Raw genomic sequence first — 18,650 nt, forward strand, 5'->3', positions numbered from 1 at the left:
CACCACCCCAGCTGGTGGCCTGGGTGAACATTTCAGGTGCTTTCTGTCAGTTTGTTTCATGCAGGCCAGGAGGCTGGCTGGCCCTCGCAGTGAAGGCCCCATGGCCCCAAAGGCGTGTCTGTGTGGAACACACCACGCTCCTGAGCTACAGATGAGGTGGAGGAGGAGATGCTTCTGTGGCAGAATGAAAAAGAAGGCTGGGTTGGGTGCTCAGCTGTGTCATAGGCCCTATACTGTTAACACCTGGGGGAGAGTCTCCTTTAGTTCCAGTAGCAGGAGCCCCTGGAGGGACAAGAGAATGGACAGTCTAGCCAGTGGTTCCCTGTGCAGCCGTAGCATCCCAGGGTGCCCGATTTGTCCTACACGCTTGCTGAGCTGCACAGCTAGCTTCAGTACGGGCCATGAGGTGGCAGCTCCTGCCTGGAGGCTGGGTCCTGTGTCACTGGGGATGGCTCTGCTCCTGCAGCCTGCCCCTCTGCCCAACTGGTGTAAGGCTCATGGGGCCAGGGCGTGCCCGGCCCTGGGGCTCTGCAATGGTGCCAATTGCACTGCATTGACTGGGTGGCCCTTAGTACTGGGGGGAGACCAGGGGAAATCCCCTGAGAAATGCCCCCGAGTCTAGGCTCCTCCGGGGGCAGAGAGTATGACCTGGGAAAACCGCTCTGCATGGCCCAGCCACGGTGCCACGTCCTGCTTAACGTCGTGTTTGTTCAACGCTCGGCCTGTTTGCCTAGCCTAGCCCTGAGCCAAAGCCTTCCTGGGGCTGGAGCCAGCGCCCTGCGTGTCACATGTCTCCCCGGGCACATGCTGCACCTCCCCCTCCTTACCCCCCCCCCATGTATTTCACCATGCACATGCCCACCTCTACATGCAACCCCCGCCTGGAGCACATGTGCGCGCCCCCCCCCCCCCGTACTCCCTGCTATGAACCCCCCATCCCTGTACATGGACACGTACCTCCTAGCACACACACTGCACCCATATATGTGCATGCACACACCTCCCCCCAGCCACGTTTCTGCACACACGCATGCCTGGACAGCCCTGTACATGGACACTCATGCACACACCCCTCTCACCACACGCACTGCACAGACCTCTCCCCCAGCCACATGCTTCTGCGCACGCACCCCCCTGATGCAAACGAGCCAGCTGCAAGAGTCACCCCGCCCCTGCTCCCCTGGCCCATACCAGACTCATTCTGCACAGGGGGAGAGGTGCTCCACTGGGCACCGGCCCACCAGCTCAACGAGTAGAACCACTAAGGGTGCCCCTGCACTGCCCAAAGGGGACGCTACCCTGAGCGAATGTCCAGCCCTGGGCTGGCAGGGTGCTGGGGGGTGGGGGTGAGGCAGCCCAAGCCAGGCAGGCTGCAGTGCAGCCATAATTAGGCTCATGGCTTCATGCTCTGTCCTGGCTCAGCTGCAGACCCCCAGCACAGCACAGCCCGCCCATGCTGCAACAGCCCCTGCCTTGAAGTGGTTTCCATCATATCCAGGGTTTACGGTTTGGTTCAGTGGTTCTCAGCCCCCCTGTATGGATTGTTCCAGCCCCCCTGCATGAGGCTCTAGCCTGGAAGGGGTGGGGTTCTGGGGAGATGGGATTGGCTCCCCCAGTAACTAGCTCATGCTCCTCCAGTGCTTTGGCTGGAGGCCATGGCTGCTACCCCTCAGGTCCTGGGGGATTTCACATGAGCCTTTGTCTGAGGAGCTGCTCCATAAACACCCCCTCCCCGTAGCTTACAGCTACACAGCCTCCCTCAGCCCCGCCCTTCTGGCAGCCAAGGTGGGGAGGGGGCACTGGGTATACCTGCCCCTGAACCCCAGCAATGCTGCCCTACAAGGATGACATGAAGCAGGCACCCCTGCAAACTACTTCGCATGATGCCGTCTGCACCCTACCTGGTATGTACGTTGCCAACGCTGTAAAGTATGTGCAGCAAAATCCTGCTCCCCAATAATGGGCTTTGCCACCCCTTCGCTTCCCGACCCAATTATTCCAGCCTGGCCCCTGCAGGGCTGCCAGCGTGGGAGCAGAGACTAGAGCCCAGAAGCAAACCCCATTCAGCGCCCTGAGCCCTCTCATCCTGCCAGCGTCGGCTTTCCTTCCCCTCACCTCTGGCAGCCCTTTAGCTCAGGCCAAGTGACTCCGTTGCCAGGGGTGCTCTGACCCTGGGAGAGCTGTAAGACCCAGCATCGCGCTGGCTCCCTCCCTGTCCCATAGCCCAGCCACGTGGGTTTCGGTCTCTACGCTTTCCCGCAGCATCTGTCCAGCCCAGCCCAGCGTTCCCCTTTGTGATAGCGAGGGGCCCCTAGCCAAGCACAGGATACCTGCTGAGCTGTCACAAGTGTTGCAGACACAGGCAGCCCTGGCCCTGGCCTTAGCCCTGCTGGCCTTTTTGGGGCTTCTGTATCACATGGCCAACTCCCAGCTGTGTAGCCTCCTGCCCTCTCCTCTGCCTCAGCAGTTCCCGTTACCCATATTTCCCTCTCTGCTTGAACCTGGGTGGTGCAGATTGCTTGATGGAGGATCTGGGCAACAGGAACCATGGCTCTGGGTGCCCCACTGAGAAAACAACAGGCTAGGAGCTCGGGCACTAACAGTTAAGGGGCAAAACAGAAGAGCCAGCAAGTGGCCTTGGAACAAAGCCAAGCTGGTGTTGAGCCGAGTGCCACACAGCGATGGGTGCACTGGGGTTGCAGAGATATCCCAGACAGGCTCAGGAACCCTTAGACACCCATCGCTTTGGGCACCTAACTCCCTTGGGCTCCTTTGTAATCCCCAGGCCTGCCCTTTCCTCATAGGTGCAGCCCTGGCCTTGTGTGATGTGGATTTTGAGTCAGTGTAGGATGCAATCACGCCGTTTTTGGTCTCCCTTGGCTCTGTGGCTGCTGGTAGCCCCCCCCCGATGGAGAGGTGAGGACATCCTGGACCAGGAAGAGTGGGCTGGATGTGCCTGCCTGGCCCAGCAGCCACTGCAGAGGTTTGGCCTTGGGCTGTAACTAGGGCTCCTAGGCACAACAGTAATACAAATAATCAATTCAGCACTGAGGTAGATGAACAGTGGAAACATCAGAGACAAAAAGCCTGAGCCCCAGCTCTTCCCCTCTGCACCTCACGGCCCACCAGGGCAGCCTCGCCTGCAGGGCCACATGCCACGTCACACAGGAGTCCAGCTACAACCCCCAGCTCCAGCAAGTGTTAACACCAGCAGGGAAACTAACGGGGCGTAAACCCACCAAACACTCAAGGAGGACGGCACTGTGCCGCAGAGCTGGGCTCGGAGCAGCAGAACCAACAGGAGGACGTGCTTTCCCAGCCACTTTTAAACACAGCTTGCTTGTGGGTGAGTTCCTAGTTCAATAACAGACATGATAGCAACCGGGGAGGCCCCTGTGTTACCAGGCATTCAAATGGCAGCATGTTACAGCCAACAGCCCCATGGCCAGGGCCCTCCCTGGGAGAGCCATATTGAAGTCCCTGCCTGGAATCAATCAGGCACATCCCAGCTGGGTGCTTCATCACAGGGCTATTCGAGGGGTCTCTTGTTTTCAGAAATGCCCTGGAACCATCCCACCGTGCGCCTGTTATATACAGACACGTTCCCACAAAAGCTACTGCCTCAGTGACTTGGCATTGAACTCCCCCCCGAACACTTTTGGACAATTCGCATCCAGCTCTGCCTCTGAGCTGCCGTGTGACCAGGGCCATTTCACTTCACCCCTCTTGGCACCTCAGTGTCCTCTCCCACCTCTGGTCTTGTCCCTTTAGACCCCGAGCAATTTGAGGCAGGGGCTGGTTTCTTACTAAGTTTGTGCAAGGCCTGACAGTGGCTGGGGCCTCTACCTGCCATTCTGCCCCAAATAACTCAGACGAGGTTGGGGCTGTTTGCCAGCCCAGCCTGGGAGCTCTCAGTACACCAGCAGTCCCCCTCCGCATGTCTTACCATGGAACACTAACCCCCCTGCAGCCCTACAGGGGACATCTCCCCCCTTGCAATTGAAACCTGGCAGAACTGATGGCAATTTCTGCTCAACCACCAGCGCTGGCAGGGGCTTTGCAATGTGAGCAGCAGGGCACAGGGCCCTGCAGGAACCAGGAGCCCCCACACAAGGATCAATTCACACAGGCAGCCACTGGTTGGGGGAGCCCAGCTGGAGACCTTGTGCTGACTGGGGCAGGTTCTCAGCAGCTTGGGAAGACCAGGGCTCTGCCGGGCTCCCCAAACCCAAGGCACCTGAATCCAGCAGCCACCTGAAAGGCTGGCCGTGGTCTGCTGAGCAGGCAGGGGACTCACAAATACAACAATTTGCTTAAAAACATTTTTTTTTAATAATAAAAAATAAAATCAGTCGTGTGTGTCTTGCTCCACCTGACCCCTTAAGGCAGAGGGGCAGGGCAGGGGCCTTTCCACTCTTGTGTCCAAGCTTGGCCATGCAGTGGGGGACATGAAAAAACAAGTCACTGGTCCCCACCCCTAACACACAAAGCACTCGCAGCCCCCAGCGAGCCTCAGGGCAGCTTTTTATGCGGTGGAGTAACTGAGAGGGCAGCAGCATTTCAGGTGAGAAGAGGCCCTGCCCTGCCCCCTGTGACACAGGGGAATCCAAGGGGTGGAGGACCTGAGGACGCCATGGGTGCCAGGGCAGAGTGGCGCGTGGAAGGCCAGGCCAGAGAAGAGACGTCTGGGTGTAGTTTCTCCCAGGATGGTCAGACAGCTCAGTCCAAACACCCCAACACAACTGCCTGCTCTGCAATGGGGTGGGGCAGCAGGAGCAGAGCAAGGGGGTGTTTGCACTGAGGGCCCCCACAGGGGTTGGGGGGTAGGCACAGCAGTGGTGTGCTCTGAGCCTCACCCATGCCCGCTCATGCCATGCCCTCCCCCCGGTGGCTGAGCAGATGGAGCTGCAGCCTGGGGAGATCGCTGAAGGTGGCATGGCACTGGTGGCAGGAGGGATGGTGCCTGCGGAGCCGCATGTGCTGTTTCAGTGACCTCTGGTACGCAAAGCGCTTGGCACAGACCCCACAGATGTAGGGGCCCAGGGGGGGCCGGCCTCGCCTCCGCTTCTTGGGGGGCTGGCCTTGGCCTTGCTTCATGGGGGGGCGGCCTCGCCTCTTCCCCTGGGGGACAGGCTCCAGCTCCTCGTCCTCTTCGTCCCCGCTCTCCCCTGCCCAGTCCTCCCCAGAGCTTCCCCCGGGGTCGCTACCCTCCCCTGCTCCCTGCTCCGTGTATGTCACCTGGGGCTGGGACTGCCGGAAGTTGTAGGGTTTGTGCCACGCTCCCTGCTCAGCCCAGAGCTCCTTGGAGGGGCCTGGCAGCTGTGGAGGGACTGAAGGGGGTGGTGGGCCTGAGGGAGGGGGGGTCTGCAGAGGGGCTGATGGTGGGGGGGGCTGCAGGGGCTGGGATGGGGCTCCCACTGGCAGGGGCTGTGCCTCGTTCCCCTTCTCTGCTGCCGTCCTGCTGCTGGTGAGCTCACCGTGCTGTCCTCCTGCTGGCCCCTGAGCTTTGGCTGCAAAGCAAAGAGGAGACAGGTCAGGGAGGTGGCGGGTGGATGACCCTTCCTGGTCCAAATAACAGCCCCTCTGAATGGGCAGTGAGGGCCCAGCCCCCAAGGAGGAAGCATGCTCTGGCAGGGGAGAGGAGTTAGACAGAGGATTCAGCCCCTGAACCCGATGGAAAGGGGGTCCCCGATGGAGGTGAGGGCCAAATTCTGATGTCCCAATCTGTGCACCCCCATGACTTCAGCAGGGAGTTCTGGGGCTGACCCCCAAACCTTTCCCCCTTAAAAGGCCCCCCTCACTGCCCTCCCCCCAACTCTAGGCAAGGAGAGCTACGGTAGAGCCTCCCTTGCTCAGAAAGGCATATGTGCTTGGGGCAATCCTCCATATTTCCAGTGCTTTCCCTGGGCCCCAAGTGACATGAATCCAGCCCCCCCAGGCAGGGAGGCAATCGGCTCGTTTTGTGGTTGGCACATCCCCTCTTTCCATGCTCAGCACAGGGCATGGCCCAGCCCTAGCCAGGAAGGCAGGGCAGCCATCTTGCTGGCACAAGCCACACCGAGCTTTTGTAACAAATGGGGCCCCACGAGAATTGCTCTGGGGCCCGACCTCCCTGCAGTAGCTGACAGCGGAGGCTGGGAAGCAGGAGCCGACCTGCCCGACAGTGAAGCCTTGTGCCCTGGTGTCGGTATACGGTACCTGGGGCTGGGCGCAGCACTCGCATCCTTCCGGGCACGGGTCCTTGCAGAGTATGTGCGTGGGTACTCCCGGCTCTCGTGCCTGTGTCCCTGGGGGGCACGACCATCTGGGGTGGGATCTGAAGGATGATCTTGGTGCCCGGAGGCAAGGTTGCCGGGTTCAGTAGGATCAGACTGTTACTTATCACTCCTGTGACTGGGTCTGAGGGAGGGATGGTCAAGGGGACTGAGACAGGGGCCAGGGCCATCGGTGTAGTTGAGCTGTGGGGACTGAGACAGAGGCCAGGGCCTGAGACTGAGGTTGAGCTGTGGGGCCTCACTGCTACTTGGGCTGGGGGCCTGGCTGGGATGGAGCTTGGGGGCCTGGCGGCTATTGGGGCTGGGGGCCTGGCTGGGGCAGAGCCTTGGGGCCCAGTTGCTAGTGGGGCTGGGGGCCCAGCCTGGGGACAGCCTGGGGGCCCAGTTGCTAGTGGGGCCAGGGCTGCGGGCCTGGTTAGGGCGGAGCCTGGGGGCCCGGCCGCTAGTGGGGCTGAGGGCCTGGCCAGGGTGGATCCTGCTGTCGAGACAGAGTCAGGGACTCTGACCATGAGTGACGCGGTCCCTGGACTCCTGGTGTTGTTTTGTGCCGGCCGGGAGGCCTGGGGCTGGGCCTGGGGCTGGGCCTGGGGCTGGGCCCGGGGCTGGGCCCGGCAGAAGTGCCCTCCCGTGTACTGCACCCCGCAGCGCGCGCAGGTCTGCGGCCCCCTGTGCAAGCTCTTGTGGAAGAGCAGCTTGAACTCGAGGGTGAAGACAGCGCCGCACTCGTCGCACACGAAGGCCTTGTGGCGACGCTGGTGCAGGCGCAGCAGCATGGGGCCGGCGAAGCTCTTGTCGCAGTCCTCGCAGCGCAGCAAGGGCTTGGGGGCCAGGGTCTGGGGCTGCCCCACGTGGCTGCGGATGTGCGCCAGCAGCTCTGCCTGCGACACAAAGCTGCGCTTGCAGTCCATGCAGGGGAAGGGCCGGATGCCCTCGTGGCGCCGCAGGTGCTCCTGCAGATCGGGGGCCGAGGCGAAGACCTTGGGGCACTTGGAGCAGCTGAAGGGGCGTTCCCGGCCCCCGCTGTGCACGCGCTGGTGCTTGGCCAGGTTGGAGGAGTCGGTGAAGGACTTGCCACAGGCATGGCACGAGTACAGTGCCTCCCGCGTGTGGATCCGCAGGTGCTTCCGCATGTTGCTGCTGTTGGCGAACTTCTGGCCGCAGGTGGGGCATGGGTAGACACGCGGAGCCGTCCCTCCCTGGGGACCCCGCTTCCTCTGCCGCTGCGGAGGGGGCTCAGCATCTTCCTCCTCCCCCTCTGCTGAGCTCTCCTCCGTGGAGCCACCAGGGGAGTCTCCCTCCTCCTCTGCTGAACGCTCCTCTGCAGGGCCCCTGGGTCTCAGGGAATAGCCCCCCTGGCTGTCCGGGACATCCTCCGAGGACTGGGCAGGGGAGGAGGGCGAGGAAGGTGGCACTGCTGGGCTGCCGGCCTGGCCCTTTACATCATCTGCAGAGAGAGGCACATGGTGAAATGCCCATCCTGGTGAGGCTGCATCTGGTGGAGCAGCTTACCTGGCGTCTCAGCCTCCCCCACCTCTTATGCTCTCAGCCCAGTTCAGCCATTCACCCAATTGCTCTTCAGCCCTACACCACTAACCCACGGCTGCCCTCCAGACCCTGCTCTCAGCGCCTCGGAGGGGAGCTCAGAACGCAGCCAAGCCCAGAGCTGGTCACTGGTGGATGAGTTAAACACAGGCCTCAACCCTGACAAATGCTGACAAGGGAGTCCTTGCGGGGACAGAACGAGGGCACTGTTCCCATGCCCCTGCGTTACCACCACCCCACTCCTGCCAGCTGGCCCAGCACAGCGCTCAGATGCCCAGTGGGGATGGAGGACAACACCTGAAGCCCCAGAGCCAGACACTGCTGCTCCCCCAGACAGCTCGGAGTGTGGCTTTGCCCGAGATTGCACATGGGTCACAGAGGAACTGCTACTGAGGCCCTGTCCGAGTCTCCATCCTGCTCCAGCTGGGAGGTTCTCAGATGGTGACACCTGGAGCAGAGCCCCCCGCCCAGGGAAGATACGGGTGATCTCAGGACAAGGGTCTACACATGAGATGGGGTTTCAGCCACAGACCTAAACAATCAGACTGACCACTTGGTGCTTGAATCCCACCAGAGACAGCCAGACAGGAAAGGACCCACGAACTCTCCCCTGACTTTGGGAACCGAACCGATCTCCCAGTGCAGTTGACTCCCCGCAGAACACATTTCTTCACTGGCCCCTCTCCCTCATTCTCCCACATGCTTCCTCACTCTGTTCACACTTACCGCCCCCTTGTATGCCTCCTCCTGTTGGGGGTGGGTGGTGGGCAGGGAGCGCTCGCCTGGATCCCTGAACCGGGTGCTGGATACAGCCTGCCGGGCCCCTGCCCTCCCCACTTCCCCAGCATACAGCCTCGCCCTGTGCTGCCTCCTGACACATCCAGCTGTGGGCTCAGCATCAGGAAGCGCAGCCCCCAGGTGGATCCACCCCCAGCTCCCAAGTCCCTCCCCTCAGGGGTCCCTTCCCCTTCCCCACAGCTGTGGGTCTCACGCTCCTCTCCAAGGGGAGCTGGATTGGAGAGAACCAGCACTGCACATGTGCAGCCTCATTCAGCAGGGGCCACCCCGGGGCTGGCCAGGTGGGGGAGTCCTCGCCACCAACCCCCACTGGTCACAGGGGTGGCAGGAGCCTAACCCCAGTTCTGCAGTAAGGCCCTTCCTGGCTCTGCCCAGAGAACAGCCTGGGATGCCCTGGCACTGGGCACGCAGCTCAGGACCCCGTTCTGTGCCAGTGCTCAGCCACAGTCCAGGCTCCACGCATGAGCACTCGTCTACATGGGAAAGCGATACCGGTATAAGCCAGGTGTAAAGTGCAATGTAAAGTGACAGCTGCACCAGCGCCCCCATACAGATCCCCCCTCCTGGTGAAGGCTGCATCGGCGCCCCATACGGATCCCCCCTCCTGGGGGATGCTGCATGAGCGCCCCATACGGATCCCCCCTCCTGGGGGATGCTGCATGAGCGCACCATATGCCCCCTCCCCACCCCCGGTGAATGCTGAACCAGCGTGCCATATGCCCCCCACCATTAACACTCATGCTGGGATAATGGGGAGCGTTCAGCTTGTGTCGCTTTGGAAGGAGTTTAGCTAAAGCCCTCCAAAGTTACTTTTATCCTGGAGCCAGAGGGGCCACAAGGGGGTTTGCACCAGTCTAACTGCACTCATTTAAGCACAGCGGGGAAGCTTTTCCACACGGACATGCCCTGAGGGAGCCCTGGGCTCCTTCAAGTGTGTGCTCCAGGGAGCTCCGGCCACCTGGCAGATGAGATAAATCCTGCTCAATCCCATGGCGGTCTGGGGCCTCCCTGTCAGGGCTGGGAAGGGAACAAACAGAGACCCAGGCAAGTAACAGACTAGCTCCCTGATACTCTACAGCCTTGGGAGCAGATTCCTTCGGTACAGGCCTCACTTTGAGCCTAGGAGGAGTCCTGATGACCTCTGGGACTGACCATGTGCTTCTTTGCCTTGCTGAACTGGGGTCTTGCTGTCTGTCTGTCTAGGCTTTTCCCCTAGTGCTTCCCATACGGTCACAGCCTGGAAGCAGGAATATCTGTACCAGCTATGAAAACACAACCAGACACCTGAGCTTGTGGCATCAGCATTCGCTAATTCTGAGCGAGCAGCTGCATGAGAACTCACTGCATGGGCACCATAGCATCTGTTAGCGGTAAAGAGCTCTCCCCTTTGAGATCTGCCCTTGGCTATGGGAAAAAGACAGTTACCTTTTCCGTAACTGGTGTTCTTCGAGATGTGTTGCTCATGTCTATTCCACAATAGGTGTGCGTACTTGCCATGTGCACTGGTGCCGGAAGTTTTTCCCCAAGCAGTACTCGTAGGGGGGAGCTCCCCCCCCCCCGTGACCCCTGGAGCAGTGCCTGCCTGGTGCGGTATAAGGGGGGGGCTGTGCTTCCCCCACCCTCAGTTCCTTCTTGCCAGACAACTCTGACAGAGGGGAAGGAGGATGGGATGTGGAATAGACATGAGCAACACATCCTGAAGAACATCATAGAATCATAGAATATTAGGGTTGCAAGGGACCTCAGGTCGTCATCTATTCCAACCCCCTGCTTGAAGCAGGACCAATTCCCAATTTTTGCCCCAGATCCCTAAATGGCCCCCTCAAGGATTGAACTCACAACCCTGGGTTTAGCGGGCCAATGCTCAAACCACTGAGCTCTCCCTCCCCCCAAGAAAAGGTAACTGTTTTTTCTTCAAGTGATTGCTTATGTGTATTCCACAATAGGTGATTCCAAGCTATATCTGTTGGAGGTGGATAGGAGTTCACAAGTTCTTGGGATGGAGTACTGCCCTGCCGAACCCAGCATCATCCCTGGCCTGGGAGACGATTGCATAGTGTGAGGTGAATGTGTGAACCGAAGACCATGTGCCGGCCCTATAGATATCCTGGATGGGGACATGGGCCATGAAGGCAGCTGATAAGGCCTGCGTCCAAGTCAAGTCTGCCCTCACAACAGGCGGCGGGAGAACCCCTGCCAGCTCATAACAGGAACGGATGCACAAAGTGATCCGCTTAGAAAGCCGCTGTGTGGAAATCGGCTGACTCTTCGCCTGCTCAGCCAAGGTGATGAACAGTTGTGAAGACTTTCTGAATAGCTTGGTCTGCTCGAGGTAGAAAGCCAGAGCTCATCTCACATCCAGCATGTGGAGATGGCGTTCCTCACTAGTCACGTGAGGCTTGGGGCATAGGACTGGCAGAAAAATGTCCTGACCCATGTGGCTGGCAGAGACCACCTTCGGGAGGAACACGGGGAGCTGGACCTTGACCTTATGAAAAAACGTATACGGTGTTTTGGGCCCTGAGCTCCAAGACCCGCCTGGCCGACGAGATAGCTACCAGGAAGGCCACCTTCCATGAGAGCCGAGACCAGGAACACGTGGCCAGTGGTTCAAACGGGGCCCCCGTGAGACGAGCCAGCACCAGGTTTAGGTCCCACTGTGGAACCAGGGGGCTTGGAATATGGGTAGAGACGGTCCAAACCCTTAAGGAACCGGCTGGTCATACCATGGGAAAACACCATGTGCCCTTGCACTGGGGGATGAAAGGCCGATACGGCCGCCAAGTGTACCCTGACTGACAAGGGTGCCAGTCCCTGGGCCCTCAGGTGGAGGAGGTAATCAAGGATAAGCTGGACTGGGGCAGCTGTCGGGGAAACACCCTGGCCTGCCACCCACCTCGAAAACCGAGACCACTTCGCCACATAGGAGCGGCGAGTGGAGGGCCGTCTACTTTCGAGGAGGACGCGCTGAACCCGTTCCGAGCATGTCCTTTCCTCGCTACTGAGCAGCCACACCATGAGGTGAAGCGTTGCTAGGTTGGGATGTAGGTGGCGACCCTGGTCCTGAAAGAGCAGATCCGGGTGGAGTGGCAACTGCCATGGCGGACCTACCGCCAGCCCTGAGAGGGTCCCATACCAATGCTGCCGGGGCAACGAGGAGGACCCTGGCTTTGTCCGTCTTTATTTGCTCCAGGACCTTGCTGATCAGAGGGAACAGGGCGAAGGCGTAGAGGAGCTGGCCTCACCAGGACAGGGTAATGGCATCGGAGATAGTGCCCCTCCCTAGGCCCCCCCGGAGCAGAGCCAGGGGCATTGTCCATTCTGCTGGGTCGCAAATAGGTCCACCTGGGGAGTACCCCACCTTCGGAAGAGCTGGTGAGCCAATTCTGGGTGTAGAGACCACTTGTGCAGAGAGGAAAAATCCCTGCTCAAGTGATCCGCCCTCACATTCTTTGCCTGTTGATATAGAACATCGAGGCCATGTTGTCCATGAGGACCCTGACTACCTTGCCCTCCAGGTGTGAGCGGAAGGCCATACATGCCAGTCACACCGCCCTGAGTTCCTTGAAGTTTATATGAAGGGGTAGGTCTTGTAAAGACCACAGGCCTTGGGTCTGAAAGTTCCTCACATGGACCCCCCAACCCAGGTCCAACGCGTCGGACACCAGCTCCAAAGATGGGGCCCTGACTCTGAATGGGACCCCTTGGAGCATGTTGGTTGGGACTGACCACTACCGCAGGGAGGTGATCACAGAGTTCAGCATGATGAGGACTTTGTCCATTCTGTCTGTGGCCTGGGAGAACCGCGAGGCCAGCCAGAGCTGGAGGGGCCTCATTCTGAGTCTGGCGTGACAGACCACATATGCGCATGCAGACATGTGACCCAGCAGTTGCAGGCAAGCCCTGGCTGTTGTCACTGGGAACCTTGTGACTGAGTCGATGAGCCCTTTCAGGGTCTTGAAACTGTCTGGTGGGAGAGAGGCCCTGGCTGATGTCGTGTCCAGTAGCGCCCCGATAAACTCTATGCACTGGACCGGGACTAACGTGGACTTGGTGCTGTTTATCAACAGGCCCAGGGCAGTACATGTGGACACGAGGAGCACCATATGATCCCTCACCAGCGACCGGGAGATGCCTTTGACTAGCCAGTCATCCAAATATGGGAATATTTGGACCCCCTGGTGTCTGAGGTTGGCCACTCCCACTGCCATACACTTTGTAAAGACCCTGGGGGCAGTGGACAGACCAAACGGTAAGACCGTGAATTGGTAGCGACTCCATCCCACCATGAAACGGAGGAAGCGTCTGTGCCCCTCAGATATGTGGAAGCACGCATCCTGTAGATCGAGGGCAGCGTACCAGTCCCCATGATCCAGGGAGGGGACGATGGAGGCCAGGGAAACCATGCGGAACTAGAGTTTCACCATGTAGTGGTTCAGGCCTCGCAGGTCCATGATGGGCCTGAGCCCCCCTTTGGCCTTCGAGATAAGGAAATACCGGGAGTAATACCCCTTGCCCAGGAACTCCTTGGGCACCGCCTCTATAGCTCCTAGGTCCAGGAGCCGCCCCACCTCCTGCAAAGCCTCACGCCATCTCCTCAGCCTGGAGGTGGAGCCTTGCTGCCACCGTTTTTAGGAGGTCTTGGTGAGCCCAGTAGTCCTCCTGAGGGACGGAGGGAGGCGGGGCCGCAATCAGCTCCTCTGCGCAGGGCGAAGCCAATGCAGTGCTTTGGGTGTCGTCTGGCACCAGAGGATCCACCACCTGGTCGGACTCCGGGCACAGTACCGAGGACACAGATCCCACCAACCTTTTTCTGGCTGTCTAAAAATGGACACCGACAGTGCTTCTGAGGCCCCGGCCACTGAGTGAGCCCCCATCAGGGGCTGTGCCGGAGGCCACAGTGCCCACTGGCCAGCCATGACGCTTGGTGCCATTGCGCTTGCTGAGGCACTGGTGGGGCTGGCTGGCTAGCCTGGCGTGTAGATAGGCGGCTGCGAGGGGAGGCCGGGCTGGCGAATGATCCGCTGCTGCCTCTGGACCAGGAGAATCGGCGGTGCCGGGACCTACGTTGGCCACAGGACCGTGATCTCGACGCGGAGGAGCAGCACCGACGGTAGCAGCTGCTCTGTGAACGGCCTTGATGGGTGGACCCGCGTTAGCGAGATGCTGGCGATTGACGCCCAGGGCTACAGTGCCTTGGCGGGAACTTGGAACGGGAGTCCGAGCAGGAACGACATTGACGATCGTGCCGCAACCGACTGTGGTATCTCCTGCGAGACGAGGACCATTGGCAACGTCCCCCACGGTCCTGTCGATATTCGCTTTGTAAAAACGAGCAGTGCCGGGAGTCCCAGTCAGACGGCACCCATCCGGACAGTCTGGCCAGCGTTGAGGGCGATCCAAGTGGACTGAGCCCTGAACGGTCGCTGGGCAGTGAGGGGTGTTGGGAACGTTCCCTCGACCGAGACCGGTACCGGGCCGGTGGCGACTACAGTGATCCCAGCGACGGCTTGCCCCTGGAGCGTGCGGCCAACATCAGTGGAACTCCATGCACCAGCATGGACATGACGTCCCTGGCTGCCTGGAGGGCTTTGGGTGTAGATGGCATCTGGACATCTGGAGAGGCCTGCTCCGAAGGGGCTGGGCTACTCCGCTCAGCGTGAGTCGGAGGCCTAAAGCCCGATGGGGCCTACCCTCTGTCCCAGACTTCCCTTGGTGCCGTTGCGAAGAGGGAGTCTTTCCGGTCCTCTTGGCGTGCCCCGTGGACAGGGAGAGGTGCTGTCTGCATGATAGTACCGGACGCTGCGGTGCCGGGTACCGATTGAGTGGTGTGCGGGGGTCGGGGCCAGCGCTGACTCCATCAGGATGGCCCGGAGCCTAATGTCCCTTTCTTTTTTGGTCCGGGGCTTGAAAGACTTGCAGATTTTGCACCTTTCTCCCAAGCAGCACAGACAATCTGCATGCGGGTCACTCCTCAGCATAGAGCGCCTACAAGAGCCGCATGACTTAAAGCCTGGGGCACGGGGCATGCCCCGGCCCGGGCTCAATGACTAACTAAACTAACTGAATTAGCTAGCTAACTACCTACAGGTACTACTGAACAAACGAAGAGTTCTGGGGATGAGCTGCAGCAAATCATAGACTATCAGGGTTGGAAGGGACCTCAGGAGGTCATCTAGTCCAACCCCCTGCTCAAAGCAGGACCAATCCACAACTAAATCATCCCAGCCAGGGCTTTGTCAAGCATGACCGTAAAAACTTCTAAGGAAGGAGATTCCACCACCTCCCTAAGTAAAGCATTCCAGTGTTTCACCACCCTCCTAGTGTCAAAGTTTTTCCTAATATCCAACCTAAACCTCCCCCACTGCAACTTGAGACCATTACTGCTTGTTCTGTCATCTGCTACCACTGAGAACAGTCTAGAGCCATCCTCTTTGGAACCCCCTTTGAGGTAGTTGAAAGCAGCTATCAAATCCCCCCTCATTCTTCTTTTCCGTAGACTAAACAATCCCGGTTCCCTCAGCCTCTCCTCCTAAGTCATGTGTTCCAGTCCCCTAATAATTTTTGTTGCCCTCCACTGGGCGTTTTCAATTTTTCCACATTCTTCTTGTAGTGTGGGGCCCAAAACTGGACACAGTACTCCAGATGAGGCCTCACCAATGTCGAATAGAGGGGAACGATCACGTCCCTCAATCTGCTGGCAATGCCCCTACTTATACATCCCAAAATGCCATTGGCCTTCTTGGCAACAAGGGCACGCTGTTGACTCATATCCAGCTTCTCGTCCACTATAACCCCTAGGTCCTTTTCTGCAGAACTGCTGCTGAGCCATTCGGTCCGGAGTTTGTAGCGGTGCATGGGATTCTTCCTTGTTGTCCTTGTTGAAGCTCATCAGATTTCTTTTGGCTCAATCCTCTAATTTGTCTAGGGCCCTCTGTATCCTATCCCTACCCTCCAGAGTATCTACCTCTCCTCCCAGTTTAGAGTCATCTGCAAACTTGCTGAGAGTGCAATCCACACCATCCTCCAGATCATTAATGAAGATATTGAACAAAACCGGCTCCAGGACCAACCCTTGGGGCACTCCACTTGATACCAGCTGCCAACTAGACATGGAGCCATTGATCACTACCTGTTGAGCCCGACAATCTAGCCAGCTTTCTATCCACCTTATAGTCCATTCATCCAATCCATACTTCTTTAACTTGCTGGCAAGAATACTGTGGGAGACAGTGTCAAAAGCTTTGCTAAAGTCAAGGAACAACACATCCATTGCTTTCCCCTCATCCACAGAGCCAGTTATCTCGTCATAGAAGGCAATTAGTTTAGTCAGGCATGACTTGCCCTTGGTGAATCCATGCTGACTGTTCCTGATCACTTTCCTCTCCTCTAAGTGCTTCAGAATTGATTCCTTGAGGACCTGCTCCATGATTTTTCTAGGGTCTGAGGTGAGGCTGACTGGCCTCTAGTTCCTAGGATCCTCCTCCTTCCCTGGAGCTCAGCAGTTCCAACGCCCCTTAACTGGCGGCAAGAAGGAACGGAGGATGGGGAGAGTGCAGCCCCCCTTATACCGCGCTGGGCAGGCGCCGTGGGGGGGGGGCGCTCTCCCCTAAGGGTATTGCTAGGGGAAAAACTTCCGGCACCGGTGCACGTGGCGAGCATGTACACCTATTGTGGAATACACATGAGCAATCACTCGAAGAAGAACTGGAGGTCACAGTCACTGGGGTAATGCAGGAGAGAAGAATGGCACTATAGACAAGTTTGTCCAGTGCCTGCGTAAAGGGGCTGGGGCCACAATACCAAGCTCATCATCATCATCACCTGGGCTGAGGCCTATGGATACAACACACAATTACTACTCTCCAGTGACTAGGCCAGACCCTCCCTGTCCCTGTCCCCTGGGCCATCATTCAGAGCAGCACAAAGCAGGAGAAACACGACCAGCTCCGAAAGGCAGCATTATACGCTCATGGACCCAGAGGGCCCCTGGGTTTGTTAAACATGTCTCACATATTCGTGATGGGACCTCTCCTGAGCCGACTAGCCCATGCGTGGCACAGGGACCCCAGGAGCACAGGGCTGTGACAGCTGCTCACACCAGACTAAAAAAGCCAAACTTGAAAGCAGAGTAGCCCAGCAGTTCTCAGATGCCCGGCTACCCGCTGAGCAGGATTGCAGCAACCAGACACTTTCCAGCCAGACACAGCTCACAAGGGAGCAATCTTGTAACAATGGATGCCATTGACAAAGCTATTTCCTTCAACACAGGCCTCATACAGGCCAAGCAACATGCAAGGTAGCACACAGCCCAGCACGGCAAATCACCCAGGAGAGAAACGCCACTGAATGGTCTGTGTAAATGCAGTGAGAACCACACAGGAAGCCAACAGATGATGGTACAGCGTGTGCCAGAGAAGTTTGCCATTTGAATGCACTGGAGTGCGGAGGCTGTCAACACTCTCATCAATTCATCCCCAGCATGCGGGAAGTTAATGGGTATCATTTTCTAGTACCATGTTCAATCGCACCATTTTCAGGTCCCTATGCAAGTTCCAGCTGAGTGGGGACGTGCATTCGCCCAGGCTCACTCTAGATCAGACTGATAGGGTGGAGGTTTCCTGCCTGGTTCCTAGCTTCCAGGCAGAATTGGCAGGAGTGCTCAGCACTTGTCTAACCTAGCTCCCGCTGAAAGCTGGGGGCTCTGGGAAAACCCAGGCTGGGAGCACAATGCACACTGGGCAGTCACCACAGCTGCACATCCAACTGCATGCCAAGAGCCAGGCAGAGGCATAAACGGAAGTTTACAGGCACGACCGTGGCCACTGCCTGCCTGATTCTGGCATCTGCATGTGTAGCGCAGACGCACGGCTCTGGCGTATGTTGCTGGAAATCAAGCCCTCTTGCTACATTCTGCTCAGTGGCTCTGCTCCAGAGGAGCTGATGCTGGGGCCAGCACAGCCTCGCTGCTATAGGGGGCTTTTCCTTTAACACTTAATGGCTGTTTTTTAAAAGCCTACGGACAACAACTTCCCAAAACCCAGCCCAGCTCCACAGCTGCCTCCGTGGCCGATGCCGTTTCCTGTTCAAAGAAACCTAATTCAAGGGGCTCGGAGGCTTCCCCAGCAGTCAGCAGGGCTCCGAAATAATGGGCTCATCCGACACCGAGAATCGGCAGCGCCAACTAGCCCCAAAGGTTCCAAAAATCACAAGAGCGAGAAACAACAAAGCCACGAGGACTCTGGAGAGACGCTTAGTTCTCCACCGGCCCCGGGCAGAGCACGCGCGCACCACAGCACAGCCTACTGCTGCTGCTCTAACAACCTAAAACGCCCTGGGCTTTATGGGTCCGGATGCTACAGGGATTTGGATTCCTGGTCCCCAGTTCCCGCTGGCTCAGTGGCCTGGTGTCCAGCCACGCACAAGAGAAAGCACCCCAACAACTCGCTCCTTGGCTGACAGGCTCCCAGAGCGGCCAAATGACCCTCTCTGTCCTAGTGCCAGAAGCTGGGGGAGCTGCAGAGGAGACAGCTCTTGTACCCTCAACAGCCAGTTTAGTGGGTGGGCCACAGGAAGCCAGTATTAGATGGACAGGGAGCTGATTTGCACCTGGGGAGGGGCATGCAGGGGCATGAGGGTGAAGGCTGGAGCAGGATCTCCGCAGAGGGGAGTGGAGGCTGCAGCCCAGAGGGGCCTGTGGAGGCCATGGCAGAGTGGGGAGAGGGAAAGGAGTGTTTAGGGTCCAGGTTGAGGTTCTGCGGAGGCCGGGATGAGGTGCAGAGGATAGGATGTGATGACCAGAGACAGTTTATGCTGAACACTAGGGAGTTCTTTCCCACGACAAGGTCTATGGGGCTGGGAATCTTCTCCCAGCTATGGGGAGGGAGCCCCATCACCTGGGTCGTGGCTCAGTCACCGGCTCCAGAGCAGCACTGCTCAGATGGATTACCAGGCCTGTTCCGTCGGCACCCACGGTTAGTGCCATTTGTGCTGAGCTCGGGAAAGCTCCCAGCGCCCCGTGGCACCAACCCCGGA

General features: G+C 58.6%; 1 protein-coding gene across 1 annotated transcript; it reads right to left on the reverse strand.

Annotated features, from left to right (window-relative positions):
- Positions 1-4,370: 4,370 nt before the first annotated feature.
- On the reverse strand, positions 4,371-6,846 carry LOC140902536 (uncharacterized). The gene is made up of 2 exons (XM_073322711.1): positions 6,199-6,846; positions 4,371-5,510 (listed from the first exon to the last, which is right to left on the reverse strand). Exons 1-2 carry the CDS (start codon positions 6,782-6,784, stop codon positions 4,867-4,869), a joined length of 1,230 nt encoding a protein of 409 aa, XP_073178812.1. The 5' UTR covers positions 6,785-6,846; the 3' UTR covers positions 4,371-4,866.
- Between the last annotated feature and the right edge of the window lie 11,804 nt (positions 6,847-18,650).

The sequence above is a fragment of the Lepidochelys kempii genome, chromosome 24, assembly GCF_965140285.1.
Source record: "Lepidochelys kempii isolate rLepKem1 chromosome 24, rLepKem1.hap1, whole genome shotgun sequence".
Lineage (NCBI taxonomy): Eukaryota > Metazoa > Chordata > Testudines > Cheloniidae > Lepidochelys > Lepidochelys kempii.

What these genes read in the sequence shown, in the direction of transcription:
- LOC140902536 (XM_073322711.1), bottom strand. Translation starts at nt 6,784, where the DNA reads ATGGTCAGAGTCCCTGACTCTGTCTCGACAGCAGGATCCACCCTGGCC. An exon ending in AGTGCTGCGCCCAGCCCCAG is followed by an intron (nt 5,511 to 6,198) that starts GTACCGTATACC and finishes TTTGCTTTGCAG; the next exon opens with CCAAAGCTCAGGGGCCAGCA.